Source organism: Phalacrocorax aristotelis, chromosome W (assembly GCF_949628215.1).
Source record: "Phalacrocorax aristotelis chromosome W, bGulAri2.1, whole genome shotgun sequence".
Lineage (NCBI taxonomy): Eukaryota > Metazoa > Chordata > Aves > Suliformes > Phalacrocoracidae > Phalacrocorax > Phalacrocorax aristotelis.
Window position 1 is genome coordinate 8172802 of NC_134310.1, and position 24066 is coordinate 8196867.

The 24066-nt window shown below is 56.2% G+C and overlaps 1 protein-coding gene across 6 annotated transcripts; it reads left to right on the plus strand.

Annotated features, from left to right (window-relative positions):
- The first annotated feature begins 1053 nt into the window (after positions 1-1053).
- MOB3A (MOB kinase activator 3A) lies at positions 1054-16535 on the plus strand. 6 transcript variants are annotated; one of them, XM_075076959.1, is made up of 5 exons: positions 7869-8139; positions 9286-9385; positions 11816-12371; positions 14213-14415; positions 15106-16535. In XM_075076959.1, exons 3-5 carry the CDS (start codon positions 11954-11956, stop codon positions 15133-15135), a joined length of 651 nt encoding a protein of 216 aa, XP_074933060.1. In that variant the 5' UTR covers positions 7869-8139; positions 9286-9385; positions 11816-11953; the 3' UTR covers positions 15136-16535. The 6 variants fall into 6 exon arrangements, with proteins under 6 accessions (XP_074933058.1, XP_074933057.1, XP_074933061.1 ...); XM_075076957.1 differs by lacking the exons at positions 7869-8139; positions 9286-9385 and adding an exon at positions 1054-1252; XM_075076956.1 differs by lacking the exons at positions 7869-8139; positions 9286-9385 and adding an exon at positions 1098-1233.
- Positions 16536-24066: the final 7531 nt, after the last annotated feature.

Genomic DNA, 24066 nt, shown 5'->3' on the forward strand with positions numbered 1-24066 from the left:
TCTGCCTGGCTTCACCCTCTCCTGGCACCAGGCCGCGGCGGTGTCTGCCTCCCGAGGGTGCCAACACCACCCTCCAGCTCCAGCCTTCCCGCAGCCTCCCATCGAGCGCCACCGGGCTGGGGATCAGAAAAATAGGGTGGTTTTGGGGGTGCCGGCAGACAGGCAGGCTTCTGGGAGGGGGCTCTGAAGGCAGCTGGGGTGGAAGGATGCTCCAAGGAGGAGCGGCATCTCCCGATGGCCGCCATAGCAGGAGGAAAGCGGCGGTTTTTGGTCACGGTGCTGCTGGGGATGGGCTCTTCAAAACACTACTCGGGGGCCCGCGGGGGAGCCAGAGCGGGCCCAGCCCCTGACCTGACACCGCAGCCGTTGCTCCACGAAGCCCCTCCAGCCCTGGGAGCCTTCCCGACCCTAATTTAAATTTCACTTCTGAGCATTTTCCCCCTTTCCAGGGCGCCTTGTTACACTCCTCCGTCCCACCGTGGTGAAAGTTGAGGCAGACCTTCCCCCGGCCCCCACGTTCCTGCCGCGGCATGCTGCGCTCTGCCACCGGGCTCCGCTGGTTTTGAGGGATAATTTAAGAGAGAATTTAATTTAAGGGATAATTTAATCCCAGGAGGCCTGGCAGGGGCTGCTGCCACTCGACGCCCCGCAGCCCCCAAGCACCCCTGGGCTGGGGTACGGCCGTGGGCTGCCCCGTCTCCCCAGCCCCAGAAAAATCAAAATAATAAATAAATTAGAATAAAAGAAAATTAATTCGATAATGTAGAATAAAAGAAAATAAAGGAAAATAAAATAATAGAATAAAAAAGGAAAAGAAAATTAAAAAGGAAAATAGAACAGGAAAATAAAATAAAAGAGTAAAAGAAAAGATAAAAGAAAAAATCAAAAAAGACAAAACAGAAAAGGTAAAAGGAGGGAAAGAAAAAGTAGAATACGATAGAGTGAAATAATAGACTAGAATAAAATAAAAGAGTAAAATGAAATACATTTTAATAAAAAAAAAAAATGTATAATTGTCTCCACAACAACGCCCCGCCCCACCGCCCCGGTCCCACCCGCGGGAGGAGCCGCCGGCGGTGAGGCGCGGGCGGGAGGCCGGCCCCTTTAAGAGGAAGTAGGGCCGGCGGCCGCGCGCGGAGCGGGAGCCGCGCGGGAGACGACCGCGAAGTTGTGCAGGAGGGGGGGCGGAGTGCTTCGGCCCGCGCCAGGGGCGCCGCTTCCGCGCCGCCACGGGTGAGCTGTGACCAGCCAGGTGCGGGGGGGGCTGGGGGGAGCGGGGTTCCCAGGGGGTGCGGAGGGGCCTGTGGAAGAGGGTTGGCGGGGGCCTCCGGGGGAGAAGAGGCCCCGGCAGGGGCCGGGGGTTCCTGAGGCGGGTCGAGTGCCCAGCCCCGCCCGGGGGTCGCCGTCCCGCCAGCCCCGTGTCGCCCCCCCCCCCCCCCCCGGAGGAGGGGGCCTCCTGGGGGCGCGGGCTGTAGTGAGCAGCCTGTTCACCTGGGACTTGTAAATCTATAAACTTTTTTTTCTAACTATTTATAATTTTTTCCTGGGGCGGAAGGCGATCGCGAGCGAGTTCCTGGAGGCTTTGCGCTCCCCGAGCCGTGGTCTCCGCTGAAACCCGGGGGTCGAGGCCCCGCGTGCTCCCCGCAGCCCCCGGCCCGGGGCGAGCAAACCGTGCTGAAAAATCTTACAGCGAGCTAAAAAGCCAGCGCAGAGAGTAAGGGTTTTGCCGGCATAACCGTGAAGTTACTCTTGGATACTCTTGGGTTTGATTCCAGCTCTTCCCCCCCCCTTCTCTGGCTCCGCTACTGGATGTATCTGTTGTAGGTAAAGGCATAGCCCTGAAGTTCGAACTCCTCAATCTGTAAAGTGCCTGGGAAGAATGGGCAATTCCCTTTGCTCGTGGCGAGCTGCATCTCGGCTGTCATGAGGGAGAACTTGTGATGCTCGACAGCAAACTCTTGCTCTCCTGTCCCTCCTACGAGCACAGAAATGCTAATCCTGCAGTAGCTGCCCCTGCTGTGATCTGCAGTACCATAATCTCAACTCCTTCAAAGAAAACTGTTCCTGTGTGAGAAAAGGGAAAAGGAAAGGGCGGGAAGTCCTCTGGAGACAGAGGAAGGAAGGATTTGAAGTTTTCCAGAGTGTGGCACAGATATTAGGAAAAAGCATCTCTGTTGTAGACTCTCTCTGGTGCTAGTGAAAGGCAAGATCCCCTTCTCCTAGTGCTGGGAGCTGAAGAGTGGCCACACTTTCTCTATTTCCAGCCCTTCTTTGTTTAAAGTCCCTTTTTGGTCTGGAAGCCCACTGCCAAGTTGCAGGGCGGGGGGGGCTTTTGCTAGGAGATGTGAAGTTTCTCCAGCCAGCTGTTTATCACCATCCCCAGGGCTGTGTCCTTGCACTCTGCTTCCTGTGTGAGCTTTAGACTCGCCTCCAACTCTGTGTTTATCTGTCATCGTTCCTTGGACTCTACATTCTCTCTCTTACATTCACTTTCTATCTTAGTCACGTACTTGTGACGTTAACTGGGACAGGAGGGCAAGCTTGTAACCTTTTAAGATCCCCAGAAAGGGAGGAGAGGAGGGCTGGGAGTTCATGCCAGCTTGGTGCTGTGGTAGCAAAGACTGGTGCTCTCGGTTTTAGGCTGAGGAGCTGAGACGAGGTGCTGAGCAGGGAGCTGGTTCCCTGCACCTGGCTCACCTTTTGGTGTCTGAGATGCTCTTTTGGCCACTTTACTTGGGGTTGTGCGCTCACCTGTGCCATCATAGGAGATGGAAGCGGGCTCTCCTGCCTGCTTGGCCAGGGCTTAGGGACCTTGAAGCATACACAGCATCCCAAGAAAAGTATTCCTTCATGACTTCAGCGCTCCTTGAGTGTGGGAGGTGTTGGCCGTATGCTTCCTTGGCCACATTCGGCAATAATGTGGCCCTTTCATTGATGGGGTGTGAAGAACCACCTGAACTGAAACGGTGCGATTTAGTCCTGTAGTGGAGGCTGGACTGTACTGACGTGTGCCGTGCTTTGCAACTCGTGCTTCTCTGTAAATGGGCCAGGGATCTCTATGGCCACAGTACACAAAACAGAAATGTTTCCCTTATCAGCAGGGAAAGCAAGTGGGGTCAGAGAAAAGAGATTGCAAAACCTAACCAGTCTTGCGAACAGTGTTCGGATCTGGGAGAATTGCCTTCAACTTCCAAGTTTTAATTTCTTAAAAGGCAAGAAAGTATTTTGTGATACTTGAGCCATAAATGCTGCTGTGAGTGGATCCACAACCAGCTTTGCTGGAGGTTTAGGAGCTTATCTTTAGAAATACGTAATATCCAGCTAATGCTTTCGATAAAGACTGCACCTTAGGCTGCGTCTTTATCCTCCCTTTTCCAGGTGCCCCATGGGAAGCAGCGTTATCTGTGACTCCTGCTCTGGTCGGCTGCTTGATTCCCTCTGGAGCTGGGACTGTGCTAAAAGTGCTCTTCTGCTCCTGACGAAATGATCGATGGCTCTTGGGCCAACCGTTTCTCCGAATACGTGAAGCGGCCAGGGAGCAGAGGAGAGGAGTGGAGTCAGTGAAGGCCAGGAAATAAAACATTTGCAAGTATGCAAAGCCAGTGCAAAAAAAATTCATTGCACTGTGGCAGCTTTGACTCCTGGAAAAGTCTGGATGAAGTCCCTGGGTGCTTGGCTTTGTTGTTGAGTCAGTTTGAGAAGAGGCAAAAGCAGTGATGCTGCTGGAGGTTCCCGTGTGTTGCCGGGGTAGGGCTGTGCCACGGTGGGAGCGTCCTGCTGTGACGGCGCTCGGTGCTTGCCCGTGCCTGCTCGGGGACTGCAGCGCTGTATTTCCCAGGTACCAGGTGGATTTGGGCCAATCGCTGCTGTGACTGTGCGCCTCTGCTCTGGCTCCAAGGGAGCCCATGGAACAGAAAATGGACTAGAGTCATCCAAAACCTCTCTCACTTCGAAGCAGGAGCTGCGTAAGGCCCATGGCTGCATTGAAAGCCCCTGTGATATTTTCTTCATCTTAACTGCAGGCTTCTCTTGGGGCTGCTGTCTGGGCCTTTCTTCTTCTTTTTTCTCTCACTGCGTGGCAGGTCTTGTGATGTGGTTAGTCTTGAGGTGATCTCTAGCTCCACATCAGTGGGCTTATTCCTTGCCTGGAGATGTGTTGGGTTACTGCCATATCTCCTCGTGGAGGGGAAGAGCAAGCCTCGTGGGCATCTGCTTTCGGCAAGAAACAATACTGCTTTTCTTCTGAAAGCATCATGTTGACATGGGGAGGAGAGGTATTTGTCAGTGGGATGAGCCTTGCCATGGGAAAGGTTGGCCTTGTGGCCAGCTCGTGCTCCGGCTCAGTCCCTGGGTGAAGGAGCTCATAGCCCTGCATCTCCTGTGATCTCAAACCCTACCCACTCTGTTAAAATAGTGCTGGATTAGTGTGACCAGCCTGAGCAGGGAAGGGATGGGGCCCCTGTGCTCGGCCCTGGGGAGGCCCCACCTCGAATGCCGGGCTCAGGTTTGGGCCCCTCAGGACAAGAAGGGCCTTGAGGGGCTGGAGCGTGTCCAGGGAAGGGCAATGGAGCTGGGGCAGGGTCTGGAGCACAAGTGTGCTGGGGGGCGGCTGGGGGAGCTGGGGGGGTTTAGCCTGGAGAAGAGGAGGCTGAGGGGAGCCCTTCTCGCTCTCTGCAGCCCCCTGAGAGGGGCTGGGGTGGGGGTGGGGTCGGTCTCTGCTCCCGAGTCACCAGTGACAGGTGAGAGGGAATGGCCTCAAGCTGCGTCAGGGCAGGTTTAGATGGGATATTAATTACTCAGAGAGTGGTCAGGGATTGGAAGAGGCTGCCCAGAGACACGGGGGAGTCACCACCCCTGGGGGTGTTCAGAAAGCGTGTAGATGTGGCACTTGGGGACATGGTTTAGGAGGCCTGGGGGTGTTGAGTTGATGGTTGGACTTGATGGTCTTAGAGGTCTTTTCCAACCTTAATGATTCTATGAAAATAAAATAGTGCATCTTGCTGTAGTCATTTTACCAGCCTAAGGCAAAATTTTGCTCCAAATTGGTGTTACTTTTTACATCCAGGGCAGATCCCAAAGTTAGAGTAGATGAAACTGCTGTTGGTTCGAAAATATCCCTGTTCAGTGAGGACAAGAATGTCCTGCAAAAGCAGTAAGAAACGTGTAGCTCGCAGCTTGGACTCAGTGAATATCATGCCACCCCTTATGAGTCCTCTGGTGGGGACAAAGCCAGGCTGGAGGACAGCAAAAGGTCTTCCTGAAGGAACAGGCTGCAAAATATGGGCCCTCAGACCTCAAAAAGAGAGAGCAGCTCTTAGCATGCCGTCAGCCACCCACTGCCTGTGGTTTATCCTAGAAATATTTGTCTGTGCAGTTAACCTGTCTCCTGCAGTCATGACCCAGCTTGTCAGCTTAACACAGCGTCTGCAAAGCCTGCAGCGGATTAGCTCTGCCTCCACATGCAGCCGTCAGCCTGGCGCGATCTGTGGAAACCTTCCGAAAGAGCTGCAGCTCTGACATTGCAATAGATGCAGATGTCACGTAAGAGGCAAGAAAACTGGCCCTAAATCAGCAATGCTCAGGGCTCTGACAGCTGTTCCTGCTACTCTGCAGTTGCTTCTAGGCTTTCAAATGAAGATTTCTAAATTGCAGCATTTGCTGTCTGACCTTCCCCTTTTGGGGAAGAGAAAGTAGGAGGGATGGCAAAAGTTACTTTCTCGTGCGGCTTTTCCCCGCTCCGTGGCTGTGGGGAGGGTACCTGGAAGGCTGGGGGGGACAACCCGTGGTGGAAATTCGGTCTTCGCAAGTGCAGAGTGTGAAGGTGAGCCAGCCTTCCCGCTCCCCTGCCAGAACGGGTTATCCAGCCCCCATCCGTGCTCATTCCCTTACCTGCCTCCCATCAGTGTCCGCTTCTGGTGCGAGCTCCGTCGCACAAAACCCATCACGTCCCTCCTGTCATCGCCCCGTGATCTGGAGCTAAATCCTGAGCTCAATGTTGAGCCATAAACTGCGGGCTCATCCATCCTGCTCATGATGGTAGAGAAGTGCCTCTTGCTGCTCAGTGACCTGGGCTTTCCACTCCATGCAGCAGCGTTCCCATGTGGCGCGGGGCTGCAGCTGCCTGACGGGCTCTGCCAGAGCTGCTGCGCTTGCGCCTGGGTCTTCTCCTCACCCGGCTATGGTTTAATTTAACAGGGCTTTTCCCTTTATTGTATAAACTAATTGACTTTAAAATTAGTCTGAATGCATAGCCTTTCAGGGGAAAAAGATACCAATTAAAGCCCAGTATAACAATTTTTGGTCTTTTATTATGCTGTTTCCTTTTCTTGTGTGTGCGGCGATGCAGGCTCTGTGTTTTGCATGGCTTAGAGGCGTGTAAAGAGACTGGCTTGCTCCTCAGCAAGCCTCTTGGGAAGTGCCCGGGTCTGTACACTTTCTTACTTGGGAATTTCCAAATTGTGCAGCAGATTTAAATTGCGGGGGGTGGGGGGTGGCTGGTGACCAGCAGGACTTTCTTAAAACAGACTTTGTGGTGAAATATAAAGGCCTCTTTGTTTGCTTGAACCTCGGGAATTCAATGTTTGAAATGTGCGTTTTTGACTGGCGCTGTTCGGTTTGTTGCGAAGGCTGCTGCTAAATCAGTTTCCAAAAGAAAAATGTGGATGTTGTCCTGCGGAGCAGCAGAGCGAACTCGCTGCTCGCGTCTCGCCCAGCCTGGGGCTGTAGGTGCAGCTGGGCCCGATCCACTCTCTGCTCCCTCTCCTTCAGCTTCGGAGCAGCTTCTGCTGCTGGGAGCCGGCATGGAGGAGGGAAGGTGATGCTGAGAGTAATGTCGGCTCCCCTCGTGCGGCAGCGTGGAGCGATTGTGCGGGAGAAAAGACATAAACACCACGACCCAGCTTGTGGAGGGGAACGATTAGCTTTTGGGAAAACATTGGCAGCTCCGTGGGCCAGGAGGCCGGCCTCGGTGCCAGACAGGAAGCTGGCTGACGTGGAAGTGCCGTCTCGCCGGGATTATGAATGGCCAGGCGCGCCTGCCGCAGCCGCACTCAGCCCTCCTCCTCTGCCCCACGCGCTCCTCGCCGTGCCCTGCCCCGGCCGAGGTAAGTGCGGGGACAAACCTTTCTTTCTCGTATCATAAAACAATTCAAAAGAGCAACCGAAAAACCTCATCCCATGAAGGAGAGCTGTCTTGTTTGTTACCACGCCGGCTCGAGGCACAGGAACTGGCTGTCATTAGTGCCCATCCAGCCCGGCTTGCCGTAATTGGTCTGATCTTTGCTTTCCATATTAAAATCTTTCCTTTGACTGTAAGAAACCAGGATCATCTTGTACCGAGAAACTGAGCTAGTGCAGAATGGCTGCGGGAAGGTATTTGTTTAGGTGCAGGGGACCGATGGAAAAAATGTGCGTGTGTGTCTGTCTTTGCTTTTTTGTATAAATTGTCTCTTTTGAAGCCACTTCGCTTCTCGGGCGTGCTCTGTAAATTCAGTTTTTACTTGAAGCGCTCAATGCATCTGATATATTGTGGCTGCTTTATCAAACTGGCTTGAGTGTTTGTATCCGGTATTGGAAACTCTGGCCTGAGCGACGGCATTAGTGGTGAGTGAGGACACTGAAAACTGCTCGGGGGGGGAAGGCGGGGGTTTGTTGCTCCCCTCTCCCTTCCGGGGAGTCGTCGAGGTGACTGGCACAGGCTCATCACCGAAGGGCTGCGATTATCAGCAGCCACAGAAGGAGCTTTTGGCTGGACTGGGTGTGAATGCTGAGCAGCAATACCATATTGGTATCATCTCGCAGGACAGCAGCATGCCTTCCCTAAAAGGAAACTAGAGAAATCAATGATTTTGAGAAATGCATTGCTCACTGGGGTTTGCTTAAGGGCTTTCCTACCAGTGAGGCAGCAGGATGTGAGCCGCCCCGGCGCTGGGGTCACTGGGAGGGAAGTGGCCGCATGTCTGACCCCTCCCCAGCCTGTGGGAGCCTTCGGATTGCAGCCGCGTGTGAAACGGGACCTTTTCTTTCCCCCCTCCCTTTTGGAGAAGGAAGCTCTTTGCCTCAGTGCCTACAAGCGCCCGTAGAAGTTGCAGAGACAGGCTGAGCGATTGCAAGAGTAATCTGCCGAGGCCAGAAACGCAGGTAGGAGCTTGCTGACGTGCTGGCTTGCTTTTTTTTTTTTCCCCTGGCTGTTGGTTAAACCCCTGCGCAGCGTTAGTGGCAGAGGGGAGCACTGGGTGTTGCTGGAGCAGGCGCTGACGGAGCAGTCATGGGACTCCTGGAAGAGGATTTCAGGCCATTCTGCCTCTGTGGGGAGGGCAGGATCCAGCAGGAATGCTGCTCGAACCTGGAAAGCCTGAGGATGGCTGCGGCAGGCTTGCAAGGGGAGGTGGTTTCCAGGTCTTTCGGAGGAGGTGACTGTCTTTCCTTTTTTCATACCCTTTCTGAGCTGTGTGTGAAAGTAACCAAGAACCGGGGAAGCAGCTGCCTGGGCTTCCTCTACCCAGAGCCTGGTTTTAAAGTAAGGCAGCACGGCATGATCTGCCATCCTGGCGAGGGATGGGGAACGGCAGAGCGATAGACGCAGCCCTGCCCTGGACTGCCACCAGCAGAAATCAGCATTAGGACTGGAGCTGTGAGAGCTCCAGAGGGGAGAAAAGGAGCTTTTGGGAAGGGAGGGCCAGGCCTCAACACCCCTCGCTGGGCAAGGCGCTGGGCAAGTCTCCTCCTTAACCAGCATAATGCGGAGCCGCTCCTCCGGTGTCCTTGGGAATAGCGGAGGAGGTGGAGGTTTGCTTGGGCTCCGGACGGCCTGCCACAGCGCAGGGCTTTCTGCGGCGGTTGTGTGATCTGGGAGGGGATGGCCAAGGTCCTCTCGGAGCACCAGTGACATGCTGTAATCTTGGCTGGCTGGAAGGGAGGGGTAAACAAAATGTACTGCAGGGTTGTTTGTGGGGGATTTTTTTTTCCTCATCTTTGAAGCTTGTAAATACCATTCAGGTGCTTTGCATGTCCCATATCCTAATTGTTCCTAACCTTTCTCTTCTGTGCAAAGGCAGTGTCTTAGTGTTGCATGAGTTGTGACTCCTGTCTGTGGAAGTAGAGGTTGTACGTGTGATATCATCTTAAAGCAATGTCAGGGATGCTTTTGGTCTCTGTGCCTTTTTTTTTTTTTTTCTTTTCCCCTAGAGCTAAATCTTTCTTTTAGCTTAGTTGCAGTCAAAGACCGTAATTAAATAGGCTGCATCTGCTTGAAGTCTTAGCTACTCATTTTGCTAATGCCTTCAGACAGATGCTGAATCGTCTGTGAGACGACTGCTGCTGTGTCGAACTCCTCAGTTCTCATGAATGATGTCTCCGTAGGAAGAGGAAGTTGTTTGCAGGACAGGTACTGCCTCGATACCAAATAAGACACATTAAAAGTCTCTCCGCCCTTCTCAAACGACAATTTATTCTGGAAAATGGTCGGTGTTTGCTTCTTGCTGTGCGTGGCCAAGCCCAGGGGATGTTTTTTTCTCGCTCTGCGGTTTTGCCCATCCTCGTCTCTGTGTAGGGCCCTGCAGCCACAGCCTGACCCCTGCTCGAGAAACACATCCTTGTCCAGCGGAAGGGAGGGTGCCTGGCTGCAGTCTTGGGCCAGCACAGATGCGAGTGTGGTCACCGCAATCAGACAGATCTTACAGAAACTAGGTGGGAGCAGAGTCGTACTGCCCCAAGGATGCTGCCAGACCTCCACGGAGCTGTATGGAGGGCGATGCTTGTGCTTCTTTATGGCTTGTTTGTTTTAAAGGACATTTCTTTCTCCATCTCCAGTGTAAGGAAATAATTTCGTGCAAGCACTTCTCTGGGACCGATTTCCTGCTGGAAGTAGCTGCAGACTCAGCACCTGCAGTCCACATTGCTCGTTACTTGGAGGCTGGTCCTGCCGCTGCTCCGGACGTGGCACCGTGGTGGGGTGGGCACAGTCCCCTGATGCTTCCGCCCCACTGGGTCGCCTTGGCCTTTTGCCGCAGGATGTGGTGAGCCTGTGACACAGCTCTCGGTAACCAAAGCTGCTGCCTCGTGCTCAGATGTCCCTCTGCGCCATTCGCTACTTCCTCTAACCATGTCTGTGGGCTGATCAAACACCTCCTAAGGACACGTTTTCTGGGGGGTTTCTTCTTCTTTTCTTTTTTTGACGTTGACACGGTAGCTTATGGGTTCGCAGCAGCTGTTCTGGCAGTGCTGTGTGCAGCGAAACTGTGTTGAGTGAATTTACTTGCAGCCCGGGGTGGGCCTCGCTGAACCACATTAAAATGCTATTTTGGTTTCTCCCAGTGCTTGTTGTGGCCCCTGTTGCAACAGGAGTTTGGATCTCCCTGCTCCTGCACAGAGGAGGTTACTGAGCCCGTTCCCGCAGGAAAAGCAGCACTAGGAAATGTCAGGCCTGTTCTTAGTGGGACGAACTGAAGTGGTTTGGGTTTTCTTCCTTGCTGTAATTAAATAAGAAAACAAGAGGCCTTGGTTTAAATCTTTTTAATCTTTCTCCAGGGAAGAAATGGTGATTAGCACTATGCAGCATCTGTAGAGATGGGCTGAATTGCAGTAAAGGTAGTGTTGACCTTGAACTTGGGATTTTCTTGCCAACATTTGAGGATATGATTTATCTATTTGAACAACACTATGGCTTCATATAAAGCTCAGATGTTTCTGCTTGGTGAAAGGGATTTGTTTGTTTGCTTGTTTATAAAATTATGGAAACTCTTATTTGCCAGATTCCATAAGGCATCAGCTTCGCTTAATTTCTGTTACTTCATTTATTTCTCTGTCCAGCACATGTAAAATAATATTTTTGGTATGCGCAGCTTTCTGCCTTGAGCTTCCATCAAAGAGCAGCTTGACACAAATTATACGAGGGGATGGATGTGGGAACAAAGGAGGTATAATTAGCTACAGATAAACAGAGCTACGCTTCTCGTCAGCATCCTTTCAGATCTTAACTTGTGTCTCACCCTCTTGAAGCTAATTCTTTTCCACAGACTGGAAGAGGAAGGCAAGCTTTCCCTCATCTTCCAGCTTTCATCCAGCCTTCAACTTGAAGTGAGCTAAGCTGAAATGAAAAATATGTTTATGGTCTGTCTGCACCTGCAGAAGAGGCTGTGGCTGCTCTTAGAGCTGGTGTTATTTCAGGATGTTCTCTTTCTGGGTGCCTGAGCTGCGACTTCTTCTTCTTGTTCCCCTCCACCCTTTTGTGTCCTGTCTTCAGCGCGACAGCAGCGCACGGCTCCTGCTCAAACAGCTGTTTTGTCGGTGTACGTCTGGCAACAGATCTGAACTTCACTGTAGGTTGTCATAACCTTACCTTTTCGGTAGGCTTGTTTCCAAAGAGGGGGAGACGCGCAGGCAAAAAATCTGACCCAGATAAAACCCAGCTTGTTTTACCCTTCTTAACTGTCTGATGTATTGGAGCCAAATAGGTGGTGGTTCTTGTTTCTCCTTGTTTCTGTGGGGTTTGGCTCTCTCAGTACGGTGAATGACAGCCATCTCCACCTCTTCCCCATGGGGCTGGTGCCTTGATCCCATGCTGAGCATGGAGGGAGCCTTGCAGGGGTGACTTCGTTCAGCCCAGGTCACCTCCGACAGCCGAGCCACTGCTCTGCTGCAAGCTGGGCTGTGAAGAGAAGGGGGAGGAAAGAAAGCTGGCGTTGGCTTCCCCCCCCCTTCTCAGACCTGAGGCAAGGGCCCAGATGGTATCCCAGATCTCTTCCTATGGGATTTAGACAAGGTTTCCTGTTGAGAGAGCTGCTCCTAATCGCTGCCCTTCTGTGCTGCCTTGCAGATCAGGACCAGATGAGCAGAGGGAGGCTTCTGTGAAGATCAGAGTCACCCCAGCCCTGCCCCGGGAAGTGGCCCAGCAGTGCTGCGTCTCCAGCTGTCATCGCTACAGACCTGGAAAAGAAAGAAAGAGAGAAGAAAAATGTCCCATGCTTTAAAGCAAGTGTTCAATAAAGACAAAACCTTCCGGCCCAAGCGCAAGTTTGAGCCGGGGACTCAGCGGTTTGAGCTGCACAAGAAGGCTCAAGCCTCACTCAACGCTGGCCTGGACTTGAAAGTTGCCGTCCAGCTACCACCGGGAGAGGAGCAGAATGACTGGGTGGCTGTGCATGTGGTGGACTTCTTCAACCGCATCAACCTGATCTACGGCACCATCAGTGACTATTGCACAGAGCAGTCCTGCCCCGTCATGTCGGGGGGACCCAAGTACGAGTACCGATGGCAGGATGAGCACAAGTACCGAAAACCCACGGCCCTGTCTGCTCCCCAGTACATGAACCTCCTGATGGACTGGATTGAGGTACAGATCAACAACGAGGACATCTTTCCCACTAATGTTGGTGAGTTCAGTTCCAGCTGCGGCTGTGGGGAGGGAGGCTGGTGCAGAGCCTTCTCCTTTGAGCCCTCGGGTCCTGTTTCTGTTCCAGGAGATGCTGTTGCTCAGGTCACCCTTGCAGCAGAGCTATTTCCTTTTGTGCTGCTCAGAGGCTGGCAGTGGAGTAACCTGTTCCAAGCACCTGAGAAACTTCAGAGCTCTTCTGGAGTGCTAAAATACCCAGAGCTCTATCAGATCCCATTTGGAGTCATGGTTACCTCGAGGAAAGCCAGGCTGAGCCTTGGCAGCGAAAACACGAGACTGCTCTTAGAAAAGTCAGTCTCTGACATGACGCTCAGTAGTTCATGCTGGACATGGTCTCCTGAAGGGCAGCTCTTTTATTGCTGATTGCTAGCTTGGGTGCGTGCTCTGCGTCGGCCTGGTGATGGTGGCCACGTTTCCGTAATTAGCCTCTTTGTTATTACAGGCTGGTGTTAGCTGACTCTGCCCTTTCTAGCTCAGTGCTTCCTGGCGTGCACTCGGCTGTTTGTTGCAGCTGGGTGGGATGCTGACATGTGCAAGGAGGGAGGGACGGTGTTTCATCTATTGCCAGGGTGATGGAAGCGGGAATTTGGCCTGAAACACCTAAATCTGCATATCCAAACGCAGCTTCGTGTACTGGCTTTGGGACAAAGACTGTTGGGTTTTGTGTTTATTTTGTGCTGAATAAGATGTGAGAATTCAGTATCTAAAGCATTAGGTAAATATGATTGATCCCATTCAGAGCTCCCATTTTCTCGGATGCAAAAGACAAGATGCAGCAGAGCCCCCTCCCTCCTGCCCTGGAGTTTATCCTTCAAAGCGCTGATGGGACACAGTTGGCCCCTGTATGGGACACATCTGCTGCCTCTGCCCACACAAGCACCCACAGGGCTCCTCCACCCGTGCCAAAATGCTGCTTAAGCCTAGTGTTGAGCGGGCAGAGGCGGGGAGCAGGGCCATAAACAGCCCGTTCTTCAGACAGCTGAAACACTGAAATCCTCCCCACCCGTTCCTCCTGTCGCCCAAACGGCTGCTGTGTGCCCTTAGTTAGGGCTTTTCTGCAAGACTCTCTGGGGACTACAAGCAGGGTGTTTGTTCTGTTTGGGGAGGCAAGACAAGTTTCCGACAGCAGGAGGGTTGGAGGAGGGGAGGCGAGTTTATTGTTATTGGGTTTTTCCGCTCAGCTTTTACCAGATTCCTTACCCTTAATGCTGACTGAAGTGCTGCAGTTCTTGCAGAGCACTGAAAGGGTTTAACTAATCCTCGTTCCTCCAGAAATGATCTGTGTGAACTTTAAACTGTAATATTCTACTGAGATGGCTGGTTGGCCAGACCACTCCGCTGCAGGGCCCCGGCTAAACAAATCCTGAAGAACAGATGCCTTTAAAGAGGACCTAACATCTTTAATTTTTAACCAAAGAGCTAAAGACCTATCAGAATAAGAGATAACTCCGGGGTGTTAACAGCACTGACTCTTTCTTCTGGGAAGTTGCTTGGTCGTACCTAGTATTTTGCACTGTGTGTATAGACATGCCAAATGGGAGTACAAGAAAGGTCTGTCAGACTGAAACAGCTGCTGGGAAGCTCTGAGGCTGGTCTCTTGCTTTCAGTCACTAGCAGCAGTCGATGGTGTGCAGCACTCTGGCGCTTAAGAAATCTGTGCTTTGAAAAAAATCTCATCCAAATGGAAAGGGAAAAGGATAGGGGAACTGGAAATTGCCAGGGACAGAAGCCCTTTTGTCTCCGTCTTATCAATGTATTTTAGCCCAAGGAACCAGTTTTAACTCCACTGAAAGCCTTTCATGGTTGTGTCTTCCCTCCCAGGTACTCCCTTCCCCAAGAACTTCCTCCCAGTGGTGAAGAAAATTCTCTCCAGGCTCTTCCGGGTCTTTGTCCACGTCTACATCCACCATTTCGACAGGATCACCCAGATGGGGTCGGAAGCCCACGTGAACACCTGCTACAAGCACTTTTACTACTTTGTGAAAGAGTTCAATCTGATAGACACCAAGGAGCTGGAACCACTGGTGAGTGTCTGCCTGGGCTCAGGGTACACGTTGGTCCGTCGGGGTCTGCAGCCAACACAGAAGGGCTGGGTTGGGTGTGGAGGAGTCGCAGAGGTCTCTGGTACCTTCTCAAAACTGGTTGCCCAAATCCAGAACATCAGTTGGCCTTGCAGTTTGACTATCAGGAAACTGGGAATCAGGACGTGCCAGCACAGCTGAGCCAGGGTCATTTGGGCATCAGTTGAGGGAAGTTGACTTGTTCTCCAGCAGCTTCCTTGCGTTTCCAGCAGCTGGCTTGCCTTGTTTGTGCGCACTGCACGAGCCCGGCCCTGTCGGCTGTCCAGGATGTGCATGGCTAAAACCCCCTCCCTGTGCTTACTTCCCCTGCTGGAAGGCAAGGGCAATGCCACCGCCTTCACAAGGAGCTTGAGGATGGAGAATGTGACCAGTTGGAGCTAGGAGGTGGTGATAAGGAACAGAGCAGACCTGCAGAGCCGCTGGGCAGTGCGAGGGTGTCCTGCCCGTGCCTGGGACTGGGAGTGGTGGGGGCAACAGGGACCTGCCCAAACTGGAGCTCTTAGTAGCAGTGTCACCGCGTGCCTGAGAAGGGTATTTACGACTAAACAAAGGTGAGGTTTTTTTCATCCACACCCTCACCTGGCAATCTGGATCTTCATTCATGGTCCCTTGTCTTTTCGGTCCCTTTGACAGAAGGAAATGACCTCCCGGATGTGCCACTGAGATCAGACCTTCCTGCTTCCACCTTGGCGTCTCTTCCGAGGACTCCAAGTCCCACTCCTGTATTGGAGACATGATTCAAGGGGAGAACAGAGACGTTTTGTTAAAGAAATCTATATATTTTTAATGAGTTTCAATGTAAAACTGTGATATTGCAGGAATATTTTTTTAAAGATGCTCTAGGTAAACTAGTTTTTTATAGTAATTTCTATAAAAAAAAGGAAAATATTTCAGGCTGCTTGGTGGAAATGCTCGGTCTTTGAAGGGGGAAGAGCCACCCTGTACTGCCTCTTCCCTGTCCCCTCACTGCAGCGGCACCAAGCAAGCCGAGCCACATGCTTCAGATAGAGCCATGACGTGTAGCTGGCGCTACCATGGAAGCGGTACTTCCCTCCAGACACCCATTCCCCACCCATGAAGGGAGGTTACGTGAGGATTGGGGAAGAAATGCTGGTGTACGTGGATCCCCCGGGGTGCTCTTTCATTCCAGCACCTCTTCTACTGGCTGTGAGTCCAGTTTTTGGACAGAGCTGCTTTTGTGCTCACCCTCCGCTTGGCATCCTGTCCCCAAGGCTTGGCCCTCCCTGCTTTCCCTCTGAAAGAAGTTGGACTTGGGTTTCTTTGGTGGCTAGATCAGGGCTGCCCCTGCTCATGCAGTCTGTGCTCGAGCACTGCTGTGGTGAATCTGCTCTTGCCTGTTACCAGCAGCCCTGAGCTGAGCTTCTCCCCTTGCCCAGCCCAGCTGCGGCTCTGGGCGCGCCATCCCCCACGGGGGACGGGGATCCACGCTGGCAGCGTTAGGCCAAGCAGACTTGTGCCTCCTGGGAACGAGGCGAGGGAAGGCCCTGGGACAGGCATGGGGAATTCTTCTCAAACCCCTGCACTTCCCCATCTCCCTGTGGTACGCTGACCCTGCCGAGAAGCAACTGGGCTGCTTGCCCTCCACCTCACGTCCTGGCTGGGTGGGGACCATTTTCTGCTTCCCATTAGGGTACGGAGCCTTCTCCTCCTTCCTGAGTAGCACGTCCCTGTCCAGTTGCACGCAGTTCGTAACCGAAGTCTCTGGTGTTCAGCCAGAGACCGCCAGCCTTGCCTGCTGCTTGCACAAGCAGCTCCGCTGCGTGACGGGAGGTTTGCAGTGCCCCCGAGGTAGGTAGGTAGGTAGGTCTACCTAGGATCTGGGGGGGAGTGGGGGAGCAGGTTTTACAGTAAGAAAAAATGTTTCTATGAACAGTGACCAAACTGTACGACTAACCACTTCTTCCTTACAAAGATTTTCTGTGTCCTGGAATCTCTGTACATATGTGACTCTCATTTCTTGTGCTATTGTTAGGACACTCGTACAAATACCACTATAGTTCTCTGAAATGGAACCAATAAATTATGTTGTATTTACATAGGAAGCTCTGATTGCTAAACGTCTCGTGATTACACATTTGTCAGAGGCTTTCTATCGGCAAAACAAACATGATGTGTTTGGACTCCTTAGGAGGTGCGCTGGAGAGCTGCTTCCTACTGTTGCTACAGCTCTTGGGTGTGTGCTTCTGACTCTGCTGCCCCAAGGTTGGATTCCTCCTGCTCTTGCAGTGCTGGGTCCAGGCTGCTCCGAGCCCTGCGCTTGTTCCCAGGGCTGTGGGGCAGAGCCGGGCGGGTGCTGGAGCTCAACCAGCAGGCTGGGTTTGTCCTGACTTGTCTCTGCAATGTCCCTGTACCCAAGGGCTGTTTCTCCCAGCTCTGAAACTCAGGTGGATATGGGCAGGAGAGGTGAATTCAAGCTCACCAGCTTGCTGACAGACTCTTTGCTGCTACTGAAAGGAGCTGTGGGCATAGCCATGAGGCTGATGGGCTGGGTTGGCCAGGGCTCTGCATTCATGGTCCACGAGTTATTTTCCTGGTAGAGTGGGGAGTAACCGCAGCTCCTGGCAGTATCAGAGCTGGCCGTGCCCAGCCTGCAGCTCCAGGACCTGCCCACTCTCCTTGCATGGCTGCTGCAGGCCCCCTGCCCAGCAGAGGGGCTGGGCCCTCCCAAGCCCCCTCTGGGCCCTCTACGGATTTTCCGTGGTGCAGCTCAGCTGGAACTCTGTCTCGCCCCAGCCAGGTGCTGCTGGAGGGTGCAGAGTGGCCCTACGGTGCTGCAGCCGGAGCCCCCCTTGGAGCTGAGACCCACCACTGCTTGGGAGAGGCTGCAGCAACCCCCCAGCCCCAGGAGCGAGGCCAGATCCCCTGCACAAGCAGGGAAGGGCACAAACCCGTGGGGACCCGAGTGCTGGGGCTGTGAGCGGGTGCTGAGCAGTGCCGGGTCAGCTTCTGTGGCTTTTCACCTGCTTTCCCTTTCACACCACCCTCGGATGCCGCGAGCGCCGTGTCGGGGGCGTGCAGCACCCGTCCGGCTCTCACCCACGGGCCGCAGGGCGCTGCCTTCCCCTGCACTTCCTGTTTGAGGGGGAAAGATCTGGCCGCTTCCATGCAAGACCAGCCTAGCCAAGGGAGGAGGAGGAGGAAAAGCACCTTCGGGGGGGAGAGCTGCCAGGGCCCGGAGGTGCTGCTGCAGCTGAGCCCGTCCTCCACAGCATGTGGCAGTGCAGGATGTTGCCCAGACAGGTTTGCAGAGCCTCCGCAGCCAGGGCTCAGGCTTTTTCTACTGCCTCCGCCTTTTCCCCTCCGCCGCCCAGGCAGCACCCTGCTTTCATCTCCGCATGCGGGGGCCTTGTGTTTGCTCGCCCATGAGCCGCAGCTGCCTCGTCGCAAGTGAGTTGGAGTCTGCAGGCGAGCGGGCTGCAGCAAGCGCCTAGAGCTGAGCCCAGCCTGGCGGAACAGGTTTAGCTGTCACCTGGACCTGTTGGTAATTTAATCGCTTGTCTCCCTGGGTGCCGCTGGAGTATGCAGGCCGAGGTGTCACGAAGGCTTTGGTGAGAGCCCGGAGAAGAACAGATTTGCAGCTCTCCTGCGTTGCAGGGCCAGGCTGCCTGGGTCGAGCAGGTGATGCGCCCAGGGCTCCAGCAGCCTCCCCTCTGCAGGGCTGACCCCTTCCCAAAAAACACAGATGGCACCTGCCCTGGAGCTGGAGCGGGCGCAGGCTGCAGGGCACTCTGCCATGGCCGTATGTTCGAAGGGAAATACTTCTTTTCTTTGGCTCAGTGTGGTGTCGCGAGGAAACAGTCACTCACCCTGCGCCCTCTCCCTGCTTGGCTCCTCCAGCCCTTGAATGTCAAGAAGCTCAGGGGCTTTAGGACCTCGGTTCCCATTAGGGTTTGTTTAAAATTGGTCACTGTTTTCCGAAGCTGGGGAGTAGATGCAGCAATTGCACAAGCCCTCGGAAACCAGCCACAGGAGAGCAGGGTCTGGGGGTCTCCTACAGCAGCTGCAGCTGCCTGGCTTCAGCCACAAAATGTCCGTGGGGTCTGTGCAGGACCCGTGTACCCGCCGGCTGAGAATGGGGATGTCCCCAGCCAACGCTGCCTCCTCGAGCAGCAGATCCTGCTCGGAGCATTGCTGGAGCTTTGCTGTCACATAAGCATGTCCTTTCCCCTGCCTTGCCCCTCCAGTCGGAGCGGCTCAGCTCACCACTGCCAGGGGCACTGTGCCCTGGCTGCACCAGCGCCAGAGAGCCGTGGCAGGAACCACCCCTCCAGAGGGGCCATGGGCTGCATATCCCATCCTGGGCTCCATGGAGGACATGGCAGCCATTCCTGGGCAAGGGAATGGCCACTGGCATGGCACACGCTCCCCTCTCCCTGGTACAGCATGGCCAGGCCAGTGGCCAGCAGCTCCCCAGCCCCACGCCAGGAGCACGGGCAGGACCTGGCGGGCCTTCTGCAAAAGCACCAGAGCAGGGAGCACGTGTCCCCTCCCCACAGCTCGCGGGCAATACTGGAGGGCAGCTACTGCTCCGTGCCAGTGCTGTCCCTGCAGGAGGGGACAGTCCCTCGCCGCCGTGGCTTACCCAGTGCTTTGCCAGTGGCACCTTAAAAAAAGGGGCCTCAGATTCATTTTTGCTCCTGGCAAACAACCCTCCCTGCAAACCCAAGAGGCTGCTGGGACGCAGCTGCTGACACCCAGCGTCTTCCAGCACGGGGGTGCAGGGCCCCGCCTGCAGCTTCAGTGCCCTTTCAAGGGAGCAGGGGTAATTTTTTTGGTGGTTTGGGACTTTCTTAGCTCCTTCTGGGAAACTGCAATGTGCCAGCCTGCACCTCCCCTGCCACCACGTCCCTCAGCTCCCGGAGCCACCCCACAGAGACCCATCTGCAGTGGGTCAGGGCTGCTCCTGCAGGTTTCACCCCTTCCTGGGGAAAGTGGAGGATGGAGAAGGGCAAAAAAAGGCCAGGGTGTTTAAAAGCCACATGGAAATGTTTCTCCCATCTGCCACCAGCAACCAAGGCGCGACCCCCACTGCAGCACGCTGCTAACCCCCACCCTGCCCTTCACCCCAAACACCCCAAAACCGCAGCTCCCAGAGCTCCTGCTCCTTATTTCACAGGCTGCTGGGGTTTCCCTCCCCGCGGTGACTCAGTCTGTCTTCCCCGCAGATGCCTGTGCTGAGTCTGAGCCCAGCCCCACCGTCTCCATCTCCTCGTCCCCTGGGTTTTGGCCGGCGCAGGGCGGTGGAGCCAGGGCTGGCCGTGTGCCTGCAGGGCTGCTGGAGGACGGGGGATGCTCCCCACTGGGCTGGCATCTCCGCTCGAAGGCTTTTTTGCAGTAAAACCACCCTGGCACGTATTTGTGCCCTCCCTCGGGGCTGTGCTGCCCAGCTGCTTTGGCTGTGGGTGCTGCTCCTTAACCCCACAGCCCCTCCTCCGGCTGGGGAAACTGAGGCACAGCATCACCTTCCCCGCTCTGTGCGTGGCCACCCCTCCTTTGCCTGTGGCCATGTCCCACCGTGGGCGTCCCTGGGCATGGTGGGTGGGCAGCCCTAAAATATGGTTGCAAAGCAGGAGCTGGGAAACCCAAGCGGGGTTTGCCCTGGCCCCTTCCCCGCAGCAGACGGGGAGCGGAGGGACTAGGGTCACATCCCTGGGGAAAACCCCCAGCGGCTGTGGGGCGCAAACACTGGGACTTGGGGGTGCACTGGAGCCCCGGTGTCCTGCCCCTGCAGCAGGGAGTGGGTTGGAGGGTCAGACCTGCCCAGGCCCTGTGGGAACTGCCCAAATTCCCCCAGCTGTGCTGGGGCGAGGAAGGAAGCTGGGAGACCTGCTGGCGTGCGAGCCAGCACAGCCGTATGCCCGCGTGCGCCTTGGACGTGTGTGTGTCCCTCGCGTCCCTCCCGTCCCTTCCCAGCAGCAGAACCAGCGCCAGGAGAGTCAAACCTCTAGGTTTCTGCCTGGCAGGAAATTCCAGGTTTTTGCAAGATTTTTCATTTGAAACGGAGCCAAGGCTCCAAATCCTCCTGCTTCCAGGAGAGGCAAGCTGGGCCCTCCTTGTGCCGCTGAAATAACACAAGAAAAAAAGCATTTATTTTATTTTTTTCCCTTCCAAACTGGAGCAGCAGAGCAGGGGAGGGGGAAGCCCACTAGTGACCGCCTTCCCACTGCTCCTGCCCAAGACTTGGCTGACCAACATCCCATGGGGAATGGGGCAGCTGTGCGTGGCTTTCGGGGCAGGCTGCGCTGCCCACCAGAGGGGTGGCAGGCAGGCAGGGTGGCTGCGATGGCCTCCAGCCCGACTCAGGCTCCCTCTGCTCTTCACACCAACAATAGCCGCCTTCCGGCATGGCCCCACTCACTTTCCTGTTTTTCCTTGGCCGGTCTCGGCGTGTGGGGCTCCACCGACCCACAGGTCACACCAAGGCACACTGGGGCATGGCAGGTTTGCTGCCGCTGGCCCCAGCTTTCCAGCTCCCCAGGATGCTGGATGTGATCATCAGGAGGAGGAAGGAGGGCTGGGGAGGGCTCAGCACCCACCAAGCAGGCGAGTGGCATCAAATGCGTTAAAAATCATGTTCCCCTGAAAAAAATTCAGATGCCCTCTGCTGCGAGCTCAGGCTGTGAGCTGCCAAAGCCTGCTCTTGCCAGGCGCCGCTGTGGCCCCTTCCACTGCCCGTGGGTTTGCGGGGGGCACGTGTGCCCCCATGGCTGGAGCTGGCTGAGGCCGGGACCAGCTGCAGCCCCAGATTTGAAAGGGCTGCAGCACAGGACCCCCGCTTTGGCCCCCAGAATACATGTGCGCAGGGTAGGCCTGGAGGAAAGCAGCTGGGGTTGAGCTCCCTGCATCCACCGAGCTGTGCGGGAGAAGGGGAGAGCCCTGGCAGGGAAACATGGGCGATGCACTGGGAGAAACGCCTGTGCAGGCAAAAAACCAACACGTGGGATGGCGCTGGCATGCTCGTGTGTGCGTGTGCACATGTATGTATATGCATGTGTTGCATGTGCAAGCCGGCCCTCAGGCGACTGCACGGCTCCACAGTGATGCACCTGGAGAGGCCACACCTGCGTGCGTGTGCGTGCACACAAGTGCCGGCCGCACACGCATGTGCGTGCAAACATCACGTGGGGCGACGCTCTGCGGCCTCCTGCTTCGCCCTCACACACACATGCATGTGCTTTAGTGTACGCCCAGCTGCCGCGCCGCGTCTGGCCCCATGCGGGTGCCCGTCCCCAGGGTGCTGGCGGCCAATGCTGTTGGGGGGAGCGCAGGGAAGGGGAGCGTGTCCCAGCGCTTTGCACTGGCTGGAGCCCCCCAGCCAAACGGCACCACGCTCTCACTCTCTGCTCCCGGCAGCCTGAGACCCGACACTCTCACTACACCTGGCTGCAAGCCTCACCCACGGCTCCACAGCTGGAGGAAGCCGCCCCTTGCACACCACTGCCTCCTGCCACCCCCGGCCCCGGTTTGAATGGTGCCAGCATCACCCCAACACCTCCCTGGCCTTTCACAGGTGGGATAGAGTGCAGGAGGCAGCGCACAGGGAGTGCGCAGCAAGCGTGGTGCGAGCGTGCAGAGAGGCCAGGAGGGCGCAGGGAGCAGGCAGTGAGTGTGGAACAGGAGCACTGAGCATGGAGGGAGTGTGCAGGGAGCGTGCAGACATGCAGTGAGGATGCAGAGTATGCAACGAGCACAGACAGAGCGTGCGCCAGGCGTGCGGCGAACACGCAGGGGTCATTGCAAAGGCCACAAGGCAAGCACAGAGCGGGCAGCGAGGTGAGCGTGCACCAGACACGCAGAGGATGCAGTGACCACGTGTGGAACATGTAGTTGACATGACACGCAACCAACACCTAGAGCAGGCATTGCACATGCAGCAAGCATGCAGCACAAATGCAGCGAGCCAGCCAGTGCGGCTGCGAGCGCTCCAGCACCCCACGTGACAATAGGGACCCCTGCGGGCTGGGCGAGCTCCCAGCTGGCCCCAGGTGTCCCCACCGTGCCGGGCACCCCGGGTGTCCCCCCCCCCGAGGCTGTGGGTGCTGGCGCTGCCGCCCTGTCATTACTGGCTTGGTGACCTACATGGCAGCGTGCGCAATTTTGGAGGCAATGTGGCTCCTCCATTGGAGCCACCCAATGGGTGCCACTGGCCCGCACCCCCTGTGGTGCTGCCCTGTCCCCTGTCCCCTGTCTCTCCTCTAACCCTGGGAGCCAAAACCCCGCAAATCCCCCCGTCCCGCAGCACTGCGTCTGCCCCCCCAACCCTGCCAGCCTGGGCTAGTCGGGGATCCCTTGTTAGCAGCAGTAGTAAAGAAAGGTCCGGGGTGCCTGGCTTTCCCTGGCTGCTCTGCTTGCGAGTGGGATGCGGGAGCGGCCGCCAGGGCCTGGCAAAATAAGGAATTTTGGTGGATTTGGAGGGGCCTGGGGGGCGGTGTGGGCAGCCAGGCACCCACTGGAGTGGCCCCACGCCAGGATGGCTCCGGTGGCTTTGGTGGGGGAGCTGCAAATTCTGCAGCGAAACGCCCCCAAACAGCATGGGGGGGGACAAAGAGAAGCCGGGGGGGGGAGCTGCATTGCCGGGGGGGGGGCTGATGCGGGGCACCCCGGGGGAGGTGGCTGCAGGGAAATGGGGGGCCCGCTGGGTGCGCAATGGCGGCGGTGGGGCGAGCAGCCAATGCGCGGCGCGGCCGGTGAAGTCATGCACCGCGGTACGGCAGCCATTGGCCCTGGCGCTGCTGCTCGGCGCAACGAGCGCGTCTGTTCTCAGCCCAGGCTGGCGTCATGCGAGGCGGGGGGGGGACACCCACACAGTGACCGCCTCCCACAGTGCCACTGAGCCCGGGGTGAGGGTCCTGCTCCTGAGAACCCCCCACAGCCATTGCCTGCGTCCAGCAGGCCCTTGGCGGCCTGCAGGGACGGAGGGACGTGACCCCGTGCCCTGCTCTCCCCCTCGGCGCAGGCCTGGCTGCGATGCTGAGCACTGCCCAGCTCGTGGCGTGTGTGGGCTGGGGGGAGTGTCAGCCCCCACCTCCCAGCCCTGAGCCTCGGAGCTGCACAAAATGAACGCGGAGCTGGAGTGTCCCTGTCCCTGGGTGCGGGGGCGGGTGGGGGGATGGAAAGGGGTGCCCCTGTCCCTGGGTGCAGTATGGGGTGTCAGAGGGTGCCCCTGTGCCCAGGTGTGCAGTGGGGGGGTGGTTGGGGGTGCCTGAGGGGGGTGCCCTTGTGCAGCGCGGGGGGGGCTTGAGGGGTTCCCTATGTTTCTGGGTGCGGGGGGGTGGGGGCTGCCCGTGTCTCTGGGTTCAGTGCGGGGGGGAGGGACACACGACACTGGGGGTGTCCCCGCCTCTGGGGGCAGGGCGAGGGGGCGGCCGGGGGGGTCCCTGTCCCTGCCTGCAGCACAGGGGGCTGCCCGAGGGGGGGTGTGTGTTTGTGTCCCCGGCGGGGGTCCGGGGGGGGGGCGGGTGACCCGGGCGCAGCGCGGGGGGTGCCGGGGGGCGGGGGCGGCCGGCGGGGGCGGGGCTGGGCGGGGCGGGGCGGCCGCTATAAAGCTGTCGGGGGCGGCGGCGGCGCGTCCCC

Coding starts and splice junctions, on each gene's coding strand:
- MOB3A (XM_075076957.1), top strand. CDS start 11,954: ATGTCCCATGCTTTAAAGCAAGTGTTCAATAAAGACAAAACCTTCCGG. Junction 12,372..14,212: donor CATCTTTCCCACTAATGTTG/GTGAGTTCAGTT, acceptor CTTCCCTCCCAG/GTACTCCCTTCCCCAAGAAC. Junction 14,416..15,105: donor CCAAGGAGCTGGAACCACTG/GTGAGTGTCTGC, acceptor TCCCTTTGACAG/AAGGAAATGACCTCCCGGAT.